Source organism: Capricornis sumatraensis, chromosome 14 (assembly GCF_032405125.1).
Source record: "Capricornis sumatraensis isolate serow.1 chromosome 14, serow.2, whole genome shotgun sequence".
NCBI classification, from domain to species: Eukaryota; Metazoa; Chordata; class Mammalia; order Artiodactyla; family Bovidae; genus Capricornis; species Capricornis sumatraensis.
The window spans coordinates 52,696,258-52,720,166 of record NC_091082.1 but is presented as its reverse complement, the minus strand read 5'-3'; the positions used below and the strand labels follow the sequence as shown (position 1 = coordinate 52,720,166).

General features: G+C 46.2%; 1 protein-coding gene across 2 annotated transcripts; it reads right to left on the bottom strand.

Annotated features, from left to right (window-relative positions):
- Positions 1-2,838: 2,838 nt before the first annotated feature.
- ERRFI1 (ERBB receptor feedback inhibitor 1) lies at positions 2,839-16,892 on the bottom strand. 2 transcript variants are annotated; one of them, XM_068985929.1, is made up of 4 exons: positions 16,736-16,892; positions 6,493-6,688; positions 6,305-6,381; positions 2,839-5,447 (listed from the first exon to the last, which is right to left on the bottom strand). In XM_068985929.1, the coding sequence occupies exons 2-4, from the start codon at positions 6,612-6,614 to the stop codon at positions 4,264-4,266; spliced, it is 1,383 nt and encodes a 460-aa protein (XP_068842030.1). In that variant the 5' UTR covers positions 6,615-6,688; positions 16,736-16,892; the 3' UTR covers positions 2,839-4,263. The 2 variants fall into 2 exon arrangements, with proteins under 2 accessions (XP_068842030.1, XP_068842032.1); XM_068985931.1 differs by lacking the exon at positions 16,736-16,892 and having other exon boundaries at positions 6,493-7,464.
- Between the last annotated feature and the right edge of the window lie 7,017 nt (positions 16,893-23,909).

The window sequence follows — 23,909 nt, the reverse complement described above, 5'->3', positions numbered from 1 at the left end:
TGAAGAAACATCCTCTTAATCTTTTCATGACATAGTTAAGACAGCCCTTGAGACCTAAGGAAAAATAAGCAACATATAAACCAGGTTAAACTTCATTAGAATGTGGAATTTGGTGAGATTGGCAAGGCATATTTGATTGTTGCAGCCAGAGAGACTTTGAATTTAATATCATTCAGATTTGGAGTTGACTTACTAAAGAGTCCTCTTGAATTTAACTTCTGTTTTCTACCATGAAACAATCCCTAATAAAAATAGGGCTGGGCCCTGCTCTGCCATGGTCTCCCATGGATGGGGAACAGAGATTGTGGGAGGCTGAGAGGCGCCTGCATTTCCTGACTTAAAGCCAGAGCTTTGTTACTGGGTATGACCTCTCTTTAAGAGAGACATCAACAGTGCATTCAGTGGCTGCTAAGAGTGGCCGTTTCCTTGACATAATGGCTTTATCAACACTAAGAGAGCAGGCCCAGGGCTGTCCTAGGCCAGGGAAGTGCTTAGCATTCCCTCTGCTCTGTGTGCTGGCTGAGGACTGAGTTGGCAAATGGATAACATTCTGGTTGCTAGTGGCAATGGCCAAGAAGAAATAGGAAAAGATAATATTTTTGCAGGACTTCCGTGGGAGTCCAGTGGTTAAGAATCCGCCTTCTAATGCAGGGACACAGGTTAGATCCCTGGTTGGGGAACTAAGATCTCACATGTCCCAGGGCAACTGAGCCTGTGGGCTGCAACTAATGAAGTCTGCACACCACAATGAAGACCCAACACAGCCCGCCCCCTACCAAAATATATATATATATATATACACACATATAATTGCAAAATCAAGGAAAAACTCAAAGGTGAAGAGGGAAGCAAATACACAATGAATTAAGGATTGTCTTGACCACAGCGGACTTCCCATGTGGCTTAGCAGTAAAGAATCTGCCTGCCAACAAAGGAGACATGCGCTCCATCCCTGGGTTGGGAAGATTCCCTGGAGAAAGAAATGGCTACCCACTCCAGTATTCTTGCTTGGAGAATCCCATGGACAGAGGAGCCTGGCAGGCTTCAGTCCATGGGATTGTGAAAGAGTCAGACATGATTTGGCGACTAAACAAATTGACCACTGTACAAAGAAAAGGCATGCAGAAAGCTGCTGCTGCTGCTGCTAAGTCACTTCAGTTGTGTCCGACTCTGTGCGACCCTATAGACGGCAGCCCACCAGGCTCCCCCATCCCTGGGATTCGTCAGGCAAGAACACTGGAGTGGGTTGCCATTTCCTTCTCCAATGCATGAAAGTGAAAAGTGAAAGTGAAGTCGCTCAATCGTGTCCGATGTCCAGTGACCCCATGGACTGCAGCCCACCAGGCTCCTCCGTAGAAAGCTGGGGGATACCTAAGGCACCCCAGGCCACATACCCGGGACTGCCTCCCACCTGAGGTCCCCAGCCTGCTGTTTCTACCTTGAAGTATTATCTTCAAAGCCAATTTTTCTTCTTTCCCACTGTCCAACACTCGGATCTCTGTTCTGACAGCCTCTGTCCTGAAGTCTCCTTGTTTCCAATCTGTTCTCCATACGACTGGCCTTTTGAAAACACATCCCACCGCATCCATCCTCTGCTTGGTGGTACCCACCACCCTTTCCCATTGTCCATCTCACTGTATAACTTCTGGCTTCTGGAAAACATCCAGCTCTCCTCTGGCCTGTGTCTCCTCTCCTGCCCCTCCCTGTTCACTCTGGCTCCTTCAGCTCAGATTCCACCCCTCCAGACCCTATCACCTTGGGGGATGCAGCGAGGGGACGGTGTGCTTTGTCATCCTGTCACCACCACCATTCATGCCTTCCTAGGGTTTATCACAAATGGTCATTATGTACTGCTTCAAATTCCTGGGTGTGTGTTCCAAGGATGTAGTTACTCAACGTATGTCTGATAAATGAATTCAAGTCCATTTCTTCATTTGTTAAATGCCAGAAATAATGCCCAGGCTTAGGGTGAGCAACACAGAATCACAAAATCAACTCCCGAACCAGGCCCTCACTGTGTGCGTTACTGGTTTACATGTAATTGTCAAAGGTAATTCCCGTAGGTATCATCCCTGCCCCCCTACTAACTTTACCAGTGAGAAAATCAAGGTACAGATTTTGAAGAATCCGCCCAACGGGTCATTAGAAAGAGCCCGAGCTGAACTTTTAGCCCAGACTGTGTGTTCAATTCTCACTCCTGACCCTGGCAGGAACTGAGTACGGGCGGGGATGCAGTCAACATCACGGAAGCTTTGCCGTCATGTGGGAAGCTCGAGGGGAGAGGAAAGCAAAGCAAACTAGGCGAGTGACACTGGACAGGAGGGTGCCTTCCCCAACAGCATCTCCGTTTCCTCCTACTTCCCAAAACTGTGACTCTGAGAGACCAGGGCAGACTGTACTTTCTTTGGGGGCCTCAGGTCAAGCAAAAAGGAGGGCCTTTGAAAGGACCCACGGCAATCCAGACCTAGTCCTCAAGCCCAAGATGAGACATGTCACATCCACATCAGAGCTGGTTCCTTCCTGTTACAATCCACTTCATGGGGACATCCCTCCCCACATGGAAACTGTTTCCCTGGCAACATACCAGCATCAATTCAAAAGGACCCTTTTAATTACAGGTAAATACAAACAGCTCATTTTTGCTGTTGTCTGTATACTACTTAAATCTAAATTGCTCAAATTATTTGCCATTTTAAGGAATGATGGTAAATTTCAAGTGTATATTAGATGTAAAACATCTTCCTTTGTGCTTAAAAATGGTCAAGTAGTCATATTACTTGAGACACAAAATTATATAAGAGTGTAGGCAAGAAACATTATTAACGGTGTCATAAATAAGTATTATAACTTTATTAAAATGAAAAGACAATATTCAAAATAATGCAACAAAAAATGAATAAAATCCTTTGTCCAATACTGTACACATAAATGCAGAAATCAGTGCCTTTTTCTAAAGCATGTTTTAACCTTCATTTAGTTCATACTAAAATATAAGCTTTAAATAGCTCAAATAACATCACTCAGCAGTTTAAACTGTAAACAGCTTGTTTAATGTGGAGAACATTGTAGTAAGGTACTTCTGTTAATGAGCACCATTTCTTCTGTGCTGCTCTACACGAGATAAATACAGCGAAGCATGTGAAAGTGGAACACAAGCTCTGTGTCTCACCAGATCCAAGCGGAGCAGCCTGCCGTGAGAATTTCCAAAGTAGATGATGTGACCTCTGGTCTTAAGACATACTGGGCTATTGGTCAGAAGGGTTTTACTTAGAAAGCAAATAATCCCCAGGAAATACTGAAGAGGAACCAGCAACACAAGGCCAGCTTGTGTTGTATTTGTTTATTCATATGCAACTGTAATAGGGGAGGGGAAAAAAAAAGAAACCCACAACACACATCTCCACACAGATACTCTCAACCCAACAGCTGACTGTTTCATTATTGCTTCAACTGACATCCTCAACACTGGCCAAGAGTTTGCTTTTCCCCATGTGTCCTGCGTTTCCTGGGGGTGGAACAGAGAAGGAATGGTAAGGAAAAATGACTTATTCTGTTACCTTCCCATTTTTTATGAGACCCAGACAGGTTCGAATACAGTACCAAAGGTGCTGCCACCCCTCCAGCAAGACCTACAGGATTTAGGTCTCAGGACGACTTAAACCAGGCAGGTGAAGTCATGGAAAGAATGTACGGCCTGCCCTCCATGGAAAAACTGCTTGTAAAAATAAATGAAACAAAACAGAACAGGCCTCAGAGCTGGCAATCTTCAACCTTATTATGCAAAAAATAATATATATATAGAATATTTTATGATTCTGAGCTAAACAATACTGTATTCTCTCCCATTTGCTCAATTTTCAGTCTCTCAGGAGCCATCCTCCAGCTTGAGTTTTTATTGTTCTAAATATATATTACTCTAAGACAGGAACTACTGGGTTAACTTGCAACTAGAATCTATGATTTTACCACAAGTGTAGATGCAGGCGTCTAACGTGCACACATATGCGTGTCCCTTGTCCTTCCTCCCTGCAGCGCACCTTTCAATGGCAGGCTTGAGCAGACTTTTCTCTGACACTCACACGGTCAGGGATGCTCAGCACCTCAGCACCTCCCGACTCTCTAAGCCCTTCCCGTTCAGACGGAGAGTTCGACTCTCTGATCCTGTGATCTGGACTGTTTTCCTGGGGAACCTTGACAGGTCTGGGGAACTGCGAGAGAACCACTTGCTCCCATGGCACCTCTGCTGAGCTGCGACTCCAGGGCCTAAGGAGAAACCACATAGGAGAAATGTTTGCGCTTCACATGGCCTCCCGGGTCCACTCGTGGCTTTAGGTCCAGCTTTTCTGGGGCTGAAGAGATACTGCCATTGGCCAGGAGTGGGTGGACGGGGGTGTTCCCGTGTGTTTCTTCTGCTTCCCTAAAAAACTTTTCGAATCTGTCCAGGTAGGGTGGCCTCTCAGGGAGCAGGTAGTAGTGCGTGGAGCTCGCCTTCTTCCCATTTTCAATGATGGGCAGGATGCAGGGTGCCTTGCCGGCAGCCCCCTCGCTGTGCTGTCTCTGCAGGGCTTTGCTGCTCACGTACTTGGGGTCGGGGGCAAAGCTCTGCGTGGGGGGCATGACCCCGTTGAGGTAAGATGGGAGGCTTTTGGGGCTTGGGGTGCGGGAGTTGCTCCGGGACAAGGGCTCTCTAGGTGGGACTTTGGGGGGCCTGTCCTCATCGCTATAGGTACTGGAGGTGACCTCGGCCGACCACCTTCTGTAGTCTGGCTTGGCCGGCCGGGGAGGGATGGGGACCCGAGGGGGAACTTCAGGCTTGTCGTCGTCGGAATTGGGAGAAGCCCTGTGCACGGAGCTGGAGATCCTGATGGCCGGCTTGTTGAAGGAGCCCGCGGGGCCTGAGTGAGACCTCCTCAGTCTCCGGTGGGCCTGGGGCGGAGGGGGGTTGGCACTCGGCGCCCCGGCTGCCTGGTCGGGCTCCTGGCTGAGATCCACGGCGGAGACGGTCGGGGTGTCGAAATATGCATAGTTGATCTGTCCGCAGCCTCGGAAGCTGCGCCTGCCGGGGCCGTCAGCTCTGAAGTCGGAGAGCCCGCAGTCTTCCAAAAGGAAGTCCGTGTCCGAGCTGGTGAGGAACTCGACCTCGCAGTCGGTCTCGTCCAGGGCCAGGTCCTCGGAGATGGGCAGTGGTGGCAGGGGCCGGGAGCCCCGCTCGCAGGGTGCTGAGCTGGAGAAGAGGGTCAGGGGACTCTTGACGGGGGTCAGCGGGGGTGTGGCGGCACAGACCCCGTTCACCGCCAGCTTCTTCAGTCCACACGCCACCCGGTCCTGCTCCTGCTGCCCCCAGCCTTCACTTGGGGGGATGATGAGGGGAGGCAGGCGGGACCTCAGAGGGGGCCCGTGCTCTGCACAGTGGCTGCTGCTCATTGGGCTGGATCTGGAGGTGCGCCCTGGAAGGAGATGAGAGGTTATGGAGGATGGTCGGTGCTCTCCCCGCGCGGGGAACTGGACCCCACCCCAGCAGCCTGGATTCTTGTCGCCTTCAGCTGGGTCACTCGTGGTGAAACACCAGCTGCTGGAACGCTGAGCACACCCAGGCAACTGCCGCGGGTGTAATCAAGGGCCTGGAGGCGGGGAACGCACCTGATCTGGTTCAAAGAACAAATTATCTCTTCCATCGTCTTGGCCGTGTGCACGGCGCACGCCCACACGCCCCAGACAGGTTCTGTGACATGTGCGAAGTCCACTGAAGGTGAACAGCATGTAATTTGGGGAGCCAGGCCACACCAACCTGGCCATTTGCGAGACGGGCCACCCAGGACACGCAGGGCAGGCCTGAGATAAGACGAGGCCTTACCTGGCCCATTGCGATACCCAGAGCCTGTAGACTCACCCGCGATATGACAGGCAGCCCTTGGCAAAAATCTAGAAGGGCTGATGATACACACATTCGTCCAAGTTTCTGTCAGAATCTGTACTATTCTGTTACTTTCAAACAGGTGTTCGAAGCTAGTAAGGAAGAAGAGAGTTCATGTCTGAGGTTCTGGAGAGTTCAGTGTGTCTCCTGGCTGGGGTAGCTTCATGCCTCCACACAGAGACCCAGTGACTCTGGCTGAGCCACCGAGAGCCTGACAAGAACACGCTTACTTTAGGATCTGCTGCCACTAGGGGTCAGACTCCTGTCGGAAATGGCCTTGGTCACTCCCTCATTTAGAAAATAGCACTGGGGGACAGGCTCCTTCGGGGCTGCCAGTCTCCTCTCCCCACACCGAGGGCACCAGGTTCTCAGGATGCTCTGGATACGTACCGATGGAGGTTAGCTGCTCCTGTGCCCGCGAGTTCAGACTGTAGGCCATGGTTATGGGGTCGATATTTAAAAAGCCGCTGAAAGGGAAAGATGGACATCTGGGTCACAAACAAGTAGCAACCGCGTCCCCTCTCTCGCTCTGATGTCACCTGCTTAGGGGCTCTGGCGACCCCACATCTTGCACTTACTTGTCAAACTCGCTGCGGCCACCCCAGCAGGCCTTCAGGCTTCCCAAGGCTTGGCCATCGTGCAGAAACCCAGTTTTTAATGGGACTCTGATCTCCTGAGCAGCCACTCCTGCCATGGACATGGTGCCTTATTCTGGGACGTCTTCAGACTTGTGATGCCCAGGGATGCGTACAGTCAACCAGTGGCTTTCATTCCCTGGTTGGGGGGAGGGGAGGGGACAGAGGAGGTTAAGAGCAGTGTAAACAATCCCAAAACACGAGGAACTCGAGGGGAGAGAATTTCAGGGCCTGTGGAACGGAAACATCCAGTTACAGACTTACATTTGCTGTTGCTGCTGTTCAGTTACCAAGTTGTGTCCGACTCTTTGCGATCCCATGGACTGCAGCACGTCGTAACACTCCTGATTTCTTACTTTTCACGAGGTTACTTAAATGCAGACATTAAAAGTCTTTTTGGGGGGGTGGTGGTGGTAAATACAGGCTTCCCAGGTGGCACTAGTGGTAAAGAACCTCCTTGCCAATGCAGGAGGCATTAAGAGATGTGGATTTGATCCCCGGGTTGGGAAGATGCCCTGGAATAGGCAATGGCAACCCACTCCAGTATTCTTGCCCTGAGAATCCCATGGACTGAGGAGCCTGGCAGGCTACAGTCCACAGGGTTGCAGAGAGTCAGATATGATTGAAGTAACTTAGCATGCATGCGGAAATACTAAGATTTGAGATGTTTTCAGCCAATGAGAAACAGTCCGTCTCAGGCCAGGGCAGACCTTGAGGTTGGGCGTGGGGGATCAGACAAGTGCACACAGAGAGGCCTCACACAGACGTCTCTCCTGCCTCCTATTAGACCGACCTGCCCGTGTGTGGTTGCACTGAGTGTGGAGCTCATTCTCTACTCCCTGCACCCCACCCTGTCCCAAGCTAAGAAAGTCATTTCAGGAATTACTGTGTTCAATATGGAAGCACCACTGTTCACGAAGACCCAACACTTTGATGAAGCAGAGGGTCTACAGCTGTCACTTGGTGACCCCACAAGCCCAGCACTTATTTAAATTCTGTATTTCAGGGGTGGGGGGTGGGGGGGGGGTGCAGATGGGCCCCAGGAAGACAAATTCTCCAGTCACTACTTGTGCAGGAATCAAGAAGTCCTCACACACAGAGGACACTCATTCCCATTCTCCTGTAAAAAAAATCAAGTTCTGCAGGATGACCGGCTTCGGGCAGAGGCCTGGACAGCATCCTCCTCCCTTTTGAAGGCAAACTGCGGTCTGCATTCTCTGCATTCTCCCCAGTGGAGTGCCTAGTAATTTATGTGCTGCCTCGCTGCAAGGCACGGGCGACAGAGGCCAAGTCAGTGCAACTTCTACTCCAGCCGCCCCTCTCTTCAGACCCCTCCAACCCCGGTCGGATGCCACGTTTCTGGAGCCCCCCTCTCCCCTCAGTCCCCACTGCCTCACTTCGGTTTCCTGTATCCATTGGCAAGGTATACTCATGACTAGCACACGTCTCTGCCCCCTCTTCAGATACTCATATCTGCTTAGAACAAGTTGAGAACATACCCTGTCGACCCTCTGTGTCACAATGACCCCTTCTGTGACGTGCAGATACACTTTATGATCCGTTCTCATCCTCTCGGCAACTGTGTCTGCACAAACCGAGAGCTGGGTGCTGCGCTGAGGGCTGTGGGTGACGTGAGTACGAGAGAGATGAGTGTGCGGAGCAGAGGGAGGTGGCACATGGGCCAGGGTTCTGTTTTAGGGACCAGTCTGTCACCCACTACAGGACTCTGAGCTCAGGAAAGAAGCTGTGTCCCAGTTATTAATTATCACCACCTGAACAGGAGCAGGTGCTGGGTAAGTAGACATTTGTTGAATGTATGTTTGAACAACGCCATCAAAATATTAGCATTGTCAATATCAACTGAATGTATACAATATGTAAGGCACAGAGTTGTTTTTAAGTTAAGGGTCTAAACAACACCCTGCAAATATATATATACGTATTTTTTTATAAAAAGCAATGTAGAGAAGGTACTGTTTCAGTGACAAAGGACCAGGGGGCCCAATTACCACTTCTCAGCTTTTTTACTCTCCCAAAGTCAGCTGTTTGAATATACCAGGCAGAGACTTAATAGGTTTGAAATATTATTTCTAATAGTCAAAATTTATCTTTCATCAGTCTCTAAAGATAAGGAAGAGTGGGGGGGAACCCATCATTTCAGAAATCTAAGTTATTTAGGGGAGGTCTTTTCTGTTGTTTTTGAGGGTTGGCTTTTAGATTAGGAACACAGCGAAATGTGTTTTTACTTCCTTTGAATTCAGTTTAAGCTCTAAGAAAAAAATTTTAAAGACAAGTTTTGGAAAAAGATTTGCTAGACACCTCTTCTCTGTCCCAGCCTGGTGGTTTAGAGTGCTCTTCCTAAGAGATCTACAAGCGCGGGCAGGACAACAGGGAGCATATCTGCGGTGATAGAAAAATGAAAGGCCAGAGAGGAAGCAGAATATGGTATTTAAGTGGTTCGAAAGCACACGTTTGAAGATCGCCCATCCAGATTACAGGAAAGTGCTGCGGGGGACTGTGGAGGCCCAGCCCCCACCTGTCTGCAGGCCAACAAGAACTACCAGTAATTACTGTGTGTCAGACTCCTAATGCCATCTAAATCTTCGCTTTCAACAGAGTGATTGTGTAACCATCGCCTCTGCTGAAATGGCCTCGGAATCCTGGCCCTCCGTGTCAATGGTCCCTTAACATCCTGTATATGTTCTATAAAAAGTTATTTTTCGGTCATTGTTTCTGTCACCTACTTGTTAGCTTTCTTAAAGGGAAAAAAATTTTTTTTTTTTTTTTAGTATAAAAAGAATTGTGTTCACTAAGGCAGCTCGCTTGTAACCACAATAGTGTCTTTGTGCATTCATCGAAGGTGACCTGCCTCTACATTTCAATGGGGAATTGTGAATGGGCTGTGTTATGAAACTGTCCAAACCTCCCACTGGCTCGCACGGGGAGCTCCGCAGCAGTGTCGCTGCTCTCTCTCTCTCCTTCTGGATAATAACTCCCCCCACAGTGGACTCCCAGGAGGGCAGCCTGCTCGGGGTCCAGAAGCCAACTTCTACAGGGTGTTCCCCAGGCAATAAACTGTGGGTGTGGGACAGAACCACCTGGAATTCTTTTATGCCTCTCAAAAAACTCTAGAAGCATTCAATATATGTACTCCTTAGAGTAGGGGTGGTGGATCCATCCATTGGTCAACCCTGAGTTAAAAGAAACGTGTGCGGAGCTCAAGAAAACTTAAGCTGATACTGCTGCATTGTGAATTTTGTCCCCTTACATGTGTAAAATGAGCTCTGCCTTCCGATTCATTAGGAAAACAACTGCAAAAGATACCCTGCTCCCCCCGCCCTGGGGAAAACCAGGATCTACAAGTCCAAGATGACACTGGGTGATGAAATGCAGCAACACGAAACCTGATGGGAATCTGGGCAGCCTAGCACACTGACCAGGGTCTCCATAATCTTGGGCATGGTAGCTCTTCTGAAATATGTGGACTAATCTTTAGCCTTTTAGGGTTGAAAATGCTGTTCAATACCAATGGCAGGTGTGAACTCCTTTTTCCTATTAACATCACTTGATTTTTTTTTTTTAATTCAAGGAAAAACAAAGGACAACCCTAAAACCATCTGTTTCTTGAGGTTGCCCCTTTACTTTCTGTCCTAACAACCTGGGCCCCGCCTTGAGTTCTGATCCCTGTAGAGGGCTTCAACCCCGCATCACAGCTCCTGAATCCCAGGTCCAGCCCTGGCTCAAGCCTCCACTTTGTATGTCCTATTGTCTGGTGATTACCTTTCCACTTGGATGGTCCCCTGGCATCTGGAACTCCACAAACCAAACCCTCTTGCCACACTCCCTTCCCAAACTAGTTCACGGTCTAAGCAGATCACACATCTCCCAAAGGCACCATTTTTATCCTGAGCCACAGCAGACGTGTGTTGAATCACCAAGGGCCAGAGCTTATTTCTATGCTGTTTTTCTCAAATCTATCTTCCTTCCGTCCTAATCTGCCTCGGCTATGAAGATCCTCAATCCACCCTTCACGCTGGATCTCTGTCCCTGACCTAACCTAAGCTCAAGCTTAGATCTTCCGCTGCTCAAAGACCTTCAAAGGCTTCTCCATACATGCCGCTCAGCCTGCCATTGAAGGCCTCAGGAACAAGGCCCCCTTCCACCTTTTTCAAGCTCTTGCTTCTCCTTCCCCCAAACTGCTGTTAGAGATCAACGTATCCTTTAGGACGGCTTCTCACGCAATCTTCTCCGTGAACCTGCTTCCTCCGGAAAAGCCAGAGAAGTGTCTCCGGGGCCTGATTATTCTGTGCTGTGCCCTAGTCCCCTTCTGTCATCCTGATTTTCTAAAACAGGACTCTCCGCCTCCTCTCCTCCAACAGATCCCGGCCTCATTCATCTCCAACATGTGCTTATTAAGTGGACTCAGAAAACATTCATCTCATTTTTTTTTTAAAAAGTAATTACACGAAAGACTCATGTAATTTATAATATAAATCAGTGAAGAAGGGAAAAAGCACAGACTTGTAAGGGATAAACTTAACGTTTGGTGACACTGCTCAATTATAATACAAGTCTAGGGACATGGAGCCAACAAGGAATGCTCACTAAATTCATTCCCAAAGCCCAAAGCAGACGGTTTTGAGACTGGGTAGTAAAAAGATTAGAGGCTTAAATGGTTAACACTGTAACTTTCCAAACTAGCAGCTGTTACTACATGCTTGCTTAAAGCAATCAGGTGGGGGCTTCCTAACAACAATGTCACCTTCTCTTCTGGATTATAACTGTGTTTCTGCTGAAATTTAAGTTCATTTTCCTAAAAGAAAAAAAAAAGGGGGGGTACACCCAAAAGCATGTTCCACATTCTTTATTAAATAGGTGAAATCACATGTTTTTGGTTTGAGGATAACCTCTTTGATACTGTTCTTTAAAAAAAACAGGCTACCTTAAGACAGTAACCTAGATATGCTTACCTGGCCACAGATCTCATTAATAAATCTCAGAAGCAATCCACGAGAGGGGGAGGGGCACATTTTTGTCACACGACTCATCCAGTTCTACTCAGTGCTTCCTTATTTTAAAGTGTGATGTAATTTCCTTCTTTCAATCTGGTTTAAGAACCTGATTTCTGTTTATTCAGAGTGATAAATGGTCTCCTCAGCTGCATTTAACAATTACCTCCCTAACAATTTCCATATCCAGGGAGATATCAGGTAACTCTATTTAGAGCCAAAATTTGAGAAAAAAGAAACAGACTTCAGACTGTGACAAATACCAGGATTTTAGATTCTCCCCCCCACCCCCTAAAGAAACCAACTCATCTTTCATTCTGAAAATGTCTAAAATAGTCACCTTTGGGAAAGTGAAAAAAGAAAACCAAACCAAGCCTCACTATTTCTCCTGTGATCAGTGTCTATAGCACTAATGGCCGAGCGATCTGCACCGAACATTCAGTCTGGCTGTTCTAGAGGGTTTTCATTTTCATTAGGAATATGAGAAAACTTACTGATTTGCTCCTCTCCTAACATTCCGTGTTCATAACTGCTATGGTGTTGTGTGGTCTGAGTTGATTCACTGAAAGCAGAAGGCTCTTCAAAAATCACTGGCTTTAATTCAGGGTGTTGCTCGGATTTTAACAGGTGTGATCTGGCGGAGGGCAGAGGGGAGAGGAAGAGAGGGGGCCGCAAGGTAGGGGCCACTCTGTGGAAGCATCAACAGCTTCACCCTGAATGCCCAGATGACCTACAAGGGTGTTGAACGAAGTTAATAACATGGAAGGAAACTCAGTGGTTTCTGTGAAGACATGAGGGGCCCAGTGCAGTGGGAATGGACATATTTTGTCCTCCTGCAGCCCCAGACCTGGCACACAAGAGCCCATTGGTAGGTGGTAAAAACCAACGCAACCAGGAGAATATTCACCTTCACTCTGTCACAGTCAAAGCTGGATGACCTAAGTTCAGGAATAATTCAGAATATTTTCTAGCTAAGTATTTTAAGAAATGGCAAGCCAATGGAAAACCTATTTATTCAACTCCATGGTCACTGCCAGCCTCTGGACTCCCGCCGTCTCCCACACGGCCCTGGTGACACAGCAGAAACACCCCGCGGCAAGAACAGATGCTTTTGTCCTTTGTCCCTTCCCTACAGAGCACCGCTAGCATCAGCAGAACACAAAGACACACTGGAGGGGAAAATATTATTCCTTTCAGACACGTGCATGGTAGGTTTCCAATTGTAGGAGATACAGGATTTCTATTCAAATCTTAATGACGATGAGCACAATAGTCTAATGATGGGAAGCGTATCTTTCAAACTTCAAATTTACTTAACGAGCGTTTAAGTCACCCAGTGGATAACCTGGGATTGTTACAGTGAACAGAAACCCAGCAAGCATAATCACTAGCTCCCTGGATGCTTATCTGACGGGCATTGTTCTAAGTGCTTTCTGTGTATTACCTAATTTAATCCGCAGCCCTGGGAGCTCGGTGCCTGCGACTACCCTCATTTATAGACAAGCGACTGGAGGCACAGAGCTGAGGGGCCCAGGCTCCAGGCTTGAGCCAGGTTCTCCCACACACCCCGCCGACAGATGATCTGAGCCACTATGGAGCCCAGGTCTTCAGGGGGCGCTCAGACACTGTCCTGGGGCTCTGTTGGCTGGTAACAGTTTTTCTTGGGTAACTTTTAGTGTATCAAAGTTCCTATTTAACCTCCAGTCCCTCAAACCTCCAGAAAGAGTTATTACTTGCAGTTCTGTCCCATCATCCTCTAAAAGGAGAGGGGGGATTAAGGTATTGATCTATTCTGTGACCTCCTCAAACAGTTGAGACCCTCGACCTTTAGTGACACAGGGACGCTCCACTGTCATATAATCTGTTTGATAATAACGCAGGTCTGTCTTCACCCATAAAAAGGGGTCACAACATATACCCAGAGAGCCCTCCAGCCTGGATCTCTGTGGGGCGTTATTACAATAGAGTCTTATAATCAGGCTCTACTGTTAAGATCCAGAATATAATGATAGAATGTCTTGTATTTGGAAAGTGTTCCACAAATGACGAAACACTCATCCCACTTGATCCCAACAACATCTCTTTAAGAAGTGGCAGGGATCATGATCTCCATTTTGCAGAGAAGGAAGCGAAGCGAGGTGAAGCATCCTCCTATCTGCTAAAGGTCAGCACGGTACAGCATCTTCCTCGCTACACTTTCCTCACCTCTCCTTTCTAGAGTGTCTGCTTTGTAGGCGACAGCCACGTTTCTCCTCCTCTTGGTTACAGGTGGGGAGACTAATACACAGAACAGGACCCGAGCGCTGTGTCCACTGGGCAGAGCAAGACTGAACTCAGCTCCTGTGTTTAGCTCATGGGTTCTTAAGAGGGCAGGGTTTCACTGATATTTTCACAAACAGCTACCAGATGCTTACTCTTTTTGACTAGATACGACGCTCAGTGAAAGGGACATGGTGCTGCCAGAGGAAGGCCCAGTCTAGCAAGAAGAGAGGTAACAGGCAGGCAAGCAGTTTCAGACTGTGGTCACTGTCAAGGGGCCAAATGGGGAGCAGCAGAGGACAAGGAGGGATGACGACCTATTCACGCAGGCAGTGAAGGCAGGCTTCTCTTGCGTGATTTTTCAAATGCGAATCTAAAGGATGAAGAAAAGGCAGCCGTGAGAAGACTCAGGAGAGCATTTCATGCAGAGGGGAACAGTATCTTCAAAAGACAACCTGTGACTCGTCGAGTTTCATATTCTGGGGGGGCCTTTATTTAACAAGAGCTCTTGGACGGCATCTTCTCATCCTTACCTTCCTACTGTGTCCTCTGTTAGACTGTAATGTTTTGTGGGATCATGGTGCTCTGGAGTTGAAAAGAGTTGCCAGGGGCCCATATTTAAAAAATATATTCGATGGCCTTTTGGTAATATTGCCCAATTTGATGGTACAAGGGACTGGATTCAAGTATCAGCAGTGACTCCAAATGGCAGAACTCTTTTTTTTTCTCTTCTGAAATCTGAATCCCATGCTAACTCTCCCTTACCTTAAAATAATTGCTGTGTGAAGCTAGTCACTTAGGTTCAGAACCCTCGAAAGTCACCAATTTTATCTATCTTTATAAAGCATGTGTTTATGCTGTATGGATAATGCCAGAATGCCACAATGAAATTTCGTTTCTCTAGTGAGTTATCCATCAGCTTTTAAAATGCGTGACCAAACAGCAGCACCAAAGGAAGCTCCAGGAACCCTGATGCTGCTGCACCGATTCAACTGTATTTAGATCAAGAAAAGAGTTGTGCCTCTGCTAGGGGGAGCCTGTGACATTCAAATTCCTGGAATTACCCTTGGCACCACCTTTCCCCTCCTCTGCTCATCTTTCTAAAGAAACCTGATGGTATGCAGAAATTCAGGTCAGTTTCCAGCATGTTAGATTGCACCTGTAATTTGGGTGACTTGCTTTTAAAAGCTACCATTACTACCAGCAGAAGGGAAGTACTATCTGGTTCGGCTTCCGAGGAGCGGCAGTTAAGAGCTCTTTCCACACAAAAACTCAGGTGTACACTGTAATTAAATCTCACAGAACCGAGCGACTAGCATCCACTGTGAACTTAAAGTAGGAAACCCAGTGCATCACAATGCTGGTTCTCCCTATCTGTCAAAAATACAAATAATTCAGACATTTCATAACAGCCATTCGAAAAAAGCAGATTTGTTTTCTGAGGTTTATCAGTGACTGGTGCAATCCTGCTGAATTTTAAAATGTAAAATATGCTTTCCTGAAATTATTTATCAATCATCAACTAATGTGCAAAGCTGCCTAAGACAGAAGCTGTGCAAGTCAGGGTTCCTGCCCTTAAGGAGTTTACAATCTAATATCTGTTGGGTTATATACTGTTAGTCCCAGGGAGTGTCCACAAGAACACACAGCTGAAAAGGAAACCTCTGTGTTTGAAGTGAAGGCAATGAACTCCATGCTATAACCAATTTGTAGTTCTCTTCAAATATGCTAATATCTGCAAACAAGCCTGACTGATTGATAACATACTGATAACCAATCACCGTCAGCCTGTTAACAAGGACCTGATTTCTTTCATTTTGGTCTTAACAAAATTTGGTCATTTCCTGAAATGGGTATCAAAATGCCTTTAAAGAAAACTGCACTTACAACTACATAATTCCAGTGAGCTTTAAAAAAGAAAAGAAAAAGGAAAAACAAAAAAACAGAAATGCAGTTTAAAAAAATAAAGCAAGACAAGGTATGGTGAACTTAATCCGATGCCTCAGTCTTCTCAACAAATGCTTTCTCACTGCATTCTTAACAGATTTATAAAAGCTTGAAATTTTGCAGAACACTTGTTCTCCAGAAGAGAAGGGGGGGAAAAAGCATTTTAACCTCACCTTTCTTCACCCCTGACAGTTGCCTAGAAACCAGTCTTGCCCTACCTGTGTTGCAGGTGTACCTAAAGTCACCAACACATCTCTTTTAAAGCTACAGTCTCTATTCTGACTGCACTTAAGTTTATGACTAACAATCTATTCATATTTTTTATCAGGTAAGAGACTGGTTTCTTTCAAGCAATGACGAAATCCTAATAAAGACTTTGCAAGTACCAATACAGTACTAATCCTGGTGAAAGAGTCATCTAATTTGTACAAGACTACGATATACATATAAATACACGCAGAGGCGAAATATCTAATAAGCGTTCACGTTTCGAACACAATTCTGCACTTCTTTCCCTTTTGAGACAGCATTTAGGACGTTCGAGAAAAGAATCGCGTTTCTGGGAGGAGGAGGGCACAGGGCTGCTCGGATGAATTAAGAACACCGACTGGGGATGACCGTCGTCGCCGAGACCAAGCAGTGGGACCGGGGTCAGAACCCGCGCCGATCCCGGCCCCCAGCAGCTCTCCGACCCAGTCTGCGGGCGCGCGGTGTGGACCAGACTCGCGCAGCCCCGGGAAAGAGGAGGAAAGAGCCCGAGGCCGCCGCCAACCCGCGGCCGCAGGACCCCAGCTAGCCGCTCCTGGAGCCGCGCGTCTCCAGCGCGCCGGGCCGGCCCCTCCCTCCGTCCCGGGAGACTCCGCGCCGGGAGACCCTCTCCGCGCCCGGGGACCCGCCCCACGTCGGGAGCCGCCCGGAGTCCCGAGGGGCGCGGCGCCGCCCTTCCCGCCCCGGGCCCATAGGCCCCTTACCCCAGCAGAGCCGCAGCTGCCCCACGGAGCCCTCCCGCGCATGTCCGTCCCGGCTGTCTCAGCGCCTCGGGCTCAGGGGCCAGACACCGCGCAGGCGCCTCGCCCCACGCCAGCCGCTCGCTCCCGCTCGCACTCCAAGCTCGCACCCGGCAGCCGTCGTCGCTACCGCCGCCGCCTCACTATATAGCAAGGGGGGCGGGGCCGTAACGTCACCGCTCACCGCCCCACCTCCGCCGCGCAGCCAATCCCGGCCTCCAGCCGCTTAAAGGGGCGATGTCCGGTCAAGGTGCTCGCGTGGGGTCCACTGGCGTCGGATGGCCCCTCGCCAGGGAAGCAGTCTTTGTCTCCCGAGGGACGTGTTTTTGGCCTGCTGCGGCCCGGGCGTTCCTGCTCTGCCGAATCCGGGAGGCCGCTGCCCGGCTCTGGGCACTCCTTCCCCTGAATCTTCCTCTGAATAGTGCAGTCCGCCCGGCTTCGGCCGCGGTTCCTGCCCGAACCAAAGGCGGCGCCATGCCTCTCACGGGGTTTCCGTCGTTTGCATCCCTGGGGAGGGTTTTCTCTTCCTCTGTCGGCGGGCCGCGTGGGTGGGCCGAGGGCACCGCGGGGAGGCGAGCGGAGCCTCTGCGGGCCGGCCTGGGGAGGCGGGGGGCGCGTCTCCTGCAGGACCCGCGCTCACCACGAGGCCTGCGGGCCAAGGCGTTGGAAGGACAGCGCGGGGCATCAAGGGTCTGCGCAAGGCAAGAAAGGACAGAGCGAGGCATCGGAGGACAGTGTGGGCAGAGTGGCACAGTGTGAGACAGCGAGGGTCAGGAGGCCACATTCGTGAGGGTGCCCGGCCATCTCTCGTGACCACAAGTCTGCACATGGAGGCCGGGCCTGGTTGGCAGTTGACTCGGATAGGGCCGCCCACGGGCTTCCAGAAGGTGTCCCCCACCCCCAACCCGGTGTCCGCTTGAGTTCCAACCTCTTGTTTACTTAATAGACCCACGCAGACCTCAACATCTCTTGGCATCAGGGCAGCCACTGATGTCCAAGGACAAAACACTAGCGAGCCGGCGGGAGGAGGTTTCTCAGGGCGCCAGTGATGCAACTTAGGCTTATAGTTTAACCGTAAAATAAATAATACAAATGATAACAAACCAAGAGTAACTAAAGTAAGAAAAAAAGCAAACAGAGAGAAACCCTCCAGTTTTAACTAGAACAAATCCCCTGAATGGTACTCTGTTGAGTAGAGGCCAGAGACCTCCTGCTGACCTCTTTGGTCTCTGCAGAGGCCCTTTTTACATTTCAGCAGTAATGCCGGATAGTTAGACATTTAGCGCTGCCTAATTGGGGTAGTTTAACATATGGAATGAGATTGCGACCTCATTATCAGGTTAACTATTAACTTTACACTGCATGAAATGATTTGCCTTCTCCACATTGCTATTTACTTACTTCTAAATTTCATTCAAAGGCCTAATTTTGAATTCAAGGCCTTAAACACCAAAAAAAGAAAAAAAAAAAAGAAAGAAAGAAAAAGAAAAAACAAGAAAACAAAACTCTTTTATGTGCAAGATATTTAGCCAAGAGAACTCTATCCCCCCATTTTGATGGGCTCCTTTGGGTCATTTTCATGGCTAGGCTACTTATCAACAGTTCAGCTGTTCCATCTTTCTTTTAAGTTTTCTTATTGCCATTTGGTATTATTTTAGGAAATGATGCCAATTAGGCATAACTAATTGCTGACTTTCTTACCGAATCAACTAGGTTTTTTGATTCACAGTTACACAGTTTCCCCCCCAACCCCCATTTTGGTTTCACTAAAGTTTACAGCTTACCCATACAACTGTTATCAGTGTAAAAAAGGGATCAGCATGAGAACTTGCCAGAGAACATCTTTTCAGACCTCACAGTCCAGCATTTAATGAATGGGGACTTAGCTGAGCTCAAGTTTCACCCAAAAGGAACCCTAGTTGCACTATTTCAAGTCACCACAATACAGCTGTAATTTGTGCTTTGGCCTTATTGGCGAGCTTTTGCATTCTCCCATTCATTAAGCAGTGATAATCACTAGAGCAACCATCAAACACAACCCTTCTTTGGAGAAAGAAGATCAACAGGATACTCACTATAGGATTGGGAGCTGGGAGCCGAATGAGGGGCTGTTTTGGTAAATTATTAAAAAAAAAAACCACAAAATCACAGGAGTCACTCCTCATGAATCCAATTTTTTTCTTCTGATCTATTTAAAACTTGCAAAATAAATATCTTAAAATTTTTTCTTTATTGAAATGAGTTGACTTACAAAGTAGTGTTAGTTTCAGAAATACAACAGTGATTCAGTTATATATATATGTATATGTATATATTTTTCTTTTTTTAACATTCTCTTCTATTATAGGTTATTGTAAGATATTGAGTATAGTTTCCTGTGCTATACAGTAGGCTCTTGATTATCTATTTTAGATATAATGTGTATATTTTAGTTCCAAACTCCTAATTTATCCCCCTCCCCAAAATAAACATTTTGGTTTATTCATTTTGGAGGAAAAACCAGTTATAGCTGATGGCTTACTGAATTTTGCTTATAATGATATTCACATTATATGGCTTTCTCAGCTGTGGCTGAATTACATGAGAAGACTTAACCCCACAAATCTTTTATCTAAGACTCTATTAATGATATTTTGTAATAGCACTAGCATGTCAATAATACTGTGGAATATTTGGGGCAGAGTTTAAATGGAAAATGCTAAGCAAGTTGAAATGAGCCTTTTTTGTTTATCAAGTGATCATTTGGTGACTTTTCACAGATTAGAACACTAAGAGGTTTAGGGGAAAAAGTACCTTCTTTGTACTGAATCTAGCATGTTTTTAAATTATCTCCAGTAAGGAAGAAATTTAAAGTCAGAATGTTTTTTCACATCTCTCTGAATCCATCTAATTTTGAGGTCACCTCTCAAGGAATTTATATTAGCTGATGTTATTTAATATAAAAGATTCTAAACATAGCATCTAGAACATTAGACTTATATCACATTGACCCAGACTGTCACTTGGCACTTTTGCTTCTTTCAGAGTAAGAAGAGGCTGTCCTTGGAGTAAGAACAGGGGGAGGTTCTGGCTCAGAAATCTTACGATCACAATATCTGCTTTCCTGAGGACATTGTTCCTGTCTGTCCTTTCCCAGCATCCTTGCAAGTCGTGTGTAAGCTCACATTGTGCCAGAGAGGGGCCTTGCAACCCTTCTGAATTTCTGTTTTGATATTATGTGAGTCCTGTAAAAGAGGATTACAATTTGGCATTTATTCATCTTGATTACAGATGTTGTATTTTGACTTGTTTATAAAGACATATTTTAAAGTGAGACACTTTCTGCATACCTGCTTAGTCCTAGAGCCTTTTCTATTCATGACATATGTAGATATTCACTTTCAAAAAACTAATTTATAGATGCGTGCAACTAAAAAATACATGACAATAAAAGAATTGCATTTCGTATAGGTCATTAGTTGTCAGTTTATGTTTTGGAAACATCTGGTGCACACACACACACACATAGATACATGCACATATATATGTATTGGAAATATACATGTATATATATATTTATATAGTATTTCCAATAAACTTTGTGGATTATTTTAGACACTCACACTGATAAGGACTGAGATTCACCCATAAGGATTGCCTCATCGAATCAAAGTCTGCATGGAGCGTGCAAATTTAGCAGTCATTTGAAAAGTTTCACAGAAAAAGATTTTCTTTACAACTTCCATTTTCCCCAGGGATATTAATGAAGGATATTACTTCACCTTCTTAGCTTTCCCCCTAAATATATATATATATATATATTTATGCAGTATATTCAGCCTGGGAAAAGACCAAACAGGCTGGTTTTAATTTATCTGTCTACTGGTTTAAGTGTTAGGGCCAGCACTTACCTGTCTTTGCTTAGTATGAGTTTTGGAGGGCTGTTTGTATAGTTTTCTTTCAACTGGGCCACTTTTTCATTTAATGCTCCCTTAACAAACATTTGATGCTGTTGGCAGTTATTATATTTCTAGTTTTATCCCATTTCTAGAACTTGAAACCTTTTTTTATTGTCCTATAGATACATTAATGTATAGATGTTTATAAGACAATTTTTTTCAAATTTCTTTGAAACACTAATCTGATTTTTATCTTCAAATTTTAACATGACATTTTCTTCCAAGTAAATGCTGTATTTCCCATGAGCTGGCCAGTAGGGTGTGCTCTAGCCCCTTGCCAAATTAATTAATTAATTAAAAATATTAATGTCAGCTCTCCATTAAGAGATTTCATAAATATATTTCAACTCCTTCACTGCCACCAACATTGATGAGGTATGGTTATATAGACACAAGCTAATAGTTCAGCACACACAACATATATGGGAAGTTACATCATTACATGAAAGCAGGAAAACTTAGAGCTATTTACTTCTTTGGATTTAGTTCTAAAATAACTTGGTATGGGGACTTCCCTGGAGGTCCAGTGTCTAAGACTCCTTGCTTCCAGTGCAAGAGGCCTGGGTTCGATCCCTGGTTAGGGAACTAAGATCCTACATGCCACAACTAAAGGTCCCACGAGCCACAAGTAAGACCCTACAAAGCCAGTGTGTAGCCAGTGCTTGTGTGTGTGCTCCATCATGGCCAATTGTTTTGAGACCCTGTGGACCAGGCTTCCCTGTCCATGGAATTTTCCAAGCAGGAATACTTCAGCAGATTGCCATTTCCTACTCCAGGGGATATTGCTGACCCAGGGATCAAACCTACATGTCTTGGGTCTCCTGCATTGACAGGCAGATTCTTTACCACTTTGCCACCTGAGAATCCCTAAGATCTGAAATAGCCAAAGAAATAAAAATAATATTTTTTAAAAGGCCAACGTGGTGTGATTTTACCAGATTGGTTCCTTGGTAAGAGATATTTTTTTTCCTTCAGGATGAAAGAATAAGGAAAATGGTGCAGTGGTGAAGGGTCTGTATTTGGAGGGATGAGTTTGAATCTCCATTCTGTCACTAGCTATGAGCTGGGGCTAACAGTGCTTCCTACTCTGTAGGGTTACTGTTCAAATAAATAAGATTGTACACCTAAAAGTATTTAGATCATGGCCTGGTCCCAATCAGGATTCAATATGTGTTGTTATTCAGTCACTAAGTCATCTCTGATTCCTTGCAACCCCATGGACTTCAGCCCTCCAGGCTGGTCTGTCCTTCACCATCTCCCAGAGCTTGCTCAAACTCATGTCCATTGAGTTGGTGATGCAATCCAACCATCTCATCCTCTGTCATCCTCTTCTCCATTTGCCTTTAATCTTTCCCAGCATCAGGGTCTTTTTCCAGTGAGTCAGCGTTTTGCATCAGGTGGCCAAAGTACTGGAGCTTCAGCTTCAGCATCTGTCCTTTTAGTGAATATTCAGGGTTGATTTCCCTTAGGATTAACTGATTTGCTCTCTTTGCAGTCCAAGGGATTCTCAAGAGTCATCTCTAACACCACACTTGGAAAGCATCAGTTCTTCAGTGTTTAGCCTTCTTTATGGTCCAACTCTCACATCCATACATGACTACTGGAAAAACTATAACTCTGACTATATGGACTTTTTTTGGCAAAGTGATGTCTCTGCTTTTAAAAATGCTGTCAAAGTTTGTCGTAGCTTTTCTTCCAAGAAGCAAGTGTCTTTTAATTTTGTGGCTGCAGTCACTGTCTGCAGTGATTTTGGAGCCCAAGAAGATAAAAATCTGTCCCTGTATCCACTATTTCTCCATCTATTTGCTATGAAGTGATGGAACTGGATACCATGAACTTCGTTTTTTTGAATGTTGAGTTTTAAGCCAGCTTATTCACTGTCTTCCTTCACCCTCATCAAGAGACTCTTTAGTTCCTCTTCGCTTTCTGCCATTAGATGTTCAGTTCAGTTCAGTCATTCAGTCATGTCCGACTCTTTTCGATCCCATGGACTGCAGCAGGCCAGGCATCCCTGTCCATCACCAGCTCCCGGAGCTTGCTTAAAACTCATGTCCATCAAGTCAGTGGTGCCATCTAACCATCTCATCCTTTGGTGTCCCCTTCTCCTCCTGCTTTCAATCTTTCCCCAGCATCAGGATCTTTTCCAGTGAGTCCGTTCTTTGCGTCAGGTGGCCAAAGTATTGGAGCTTCAGCTTCAGCATCAGTCCTTCCAATGAATATTCAGGACTGATTTCCTTTAGGATTGACTGGTCTGATCTCCTTGCAGTCCAAGTGACTCTCAAGAGTCTTCTCCAATGCCACAGTTCAAATGAATCAGTTTTTCCGTGCTCAGCTTTCTTTATGATCCAACTCTCACATCCATATATGACTACTGGAAAAAACATGGCTTTGACTAGATGGATCTTTGTAGGCAAAGTAAGGTCTCTGCTCTTTAATGTGCTGTCTAGGTTGGTCGTAGCTTTTCTTCCAAGGAGCAAGCATCATTTAATTTCATGGCTGCAGTCACCACCTGCAGTGATTTTAGAGTTCCCCCCCCAAATAAAGTCTCCATTGTTTCCCCCATATATTTGCTATTAAGTGATGGGACTGGATGCCATGATCTTCATTTTTTGAATGTTGAGTTTTAAGCCAACTTTTTCACTCTCTTCTCTCAATTTCATCAAGAAGCTCTTTAGCTCCTCTTCACTTTCTGCCATAAGGATGGTGGCATCTGCATATCTGAGGTTATTGATATTTCTCCTGTCTATCTTGATTCCAGCTTGTGTTTCTTCCAGCCTGGCATTTCACATGATGCACTCTGCATATAAGTTAAATAAGCAGGGTGACAATATACAGCCTTGACATACTCCTTTCCCAATTTGGAATCAGTCTGTTGTTCCATGTCCGGTTCTAACTGTTGCTTCTTGACCTACATACAGATTTCTCAGGAGGCAGGTCAGGTGGTCTGGTATTCCCATCTCTTCCAGAATTTTCCACAGTTAGATCCACATAGTCAAAGACTTTGGCATAGTCAATGAAGCAGAACTAGATGTTTTTCTGGAACTCTCTTTCTTTTTCAATGTTCCAGCAGATGTTGGCAATTTGGTCTCTGGTTCCCCTGCCTTTTCTAAATCTAGCTTGAATATCTGGAAGTTCTCGGTTCACATACTGTTGAAGCCTGGCTTGGAGAATTTTGAGCATTACTTTGCTAGCGTGTGAGA

Bases quoted from the DNA above. Each gene is read 5' to 3' on its own strand.
- ERRFI1 (XM_068985929.1), bottom strand. From the start codon at position 6,614: ATGTCCATGGCAGGAGTGGCTGCTCAGGAGATCAGAGTCCCATTAAAA. The intron at 6,382-6,492 runs GTAAGTGCAAGA...TTTCCCTTTCAG, and splicing joins GGCCGCAGCGAGTTTGACAA to CGGCTTTTTAAATATCGACC. The intron at 5,448-6,304 runs GTACGTATCCAG...ATCTCCTTCCAG, and splicing joins GGAGCAGCTAACCTCCATCG to GGCGCACCTCCAGATCCAGC.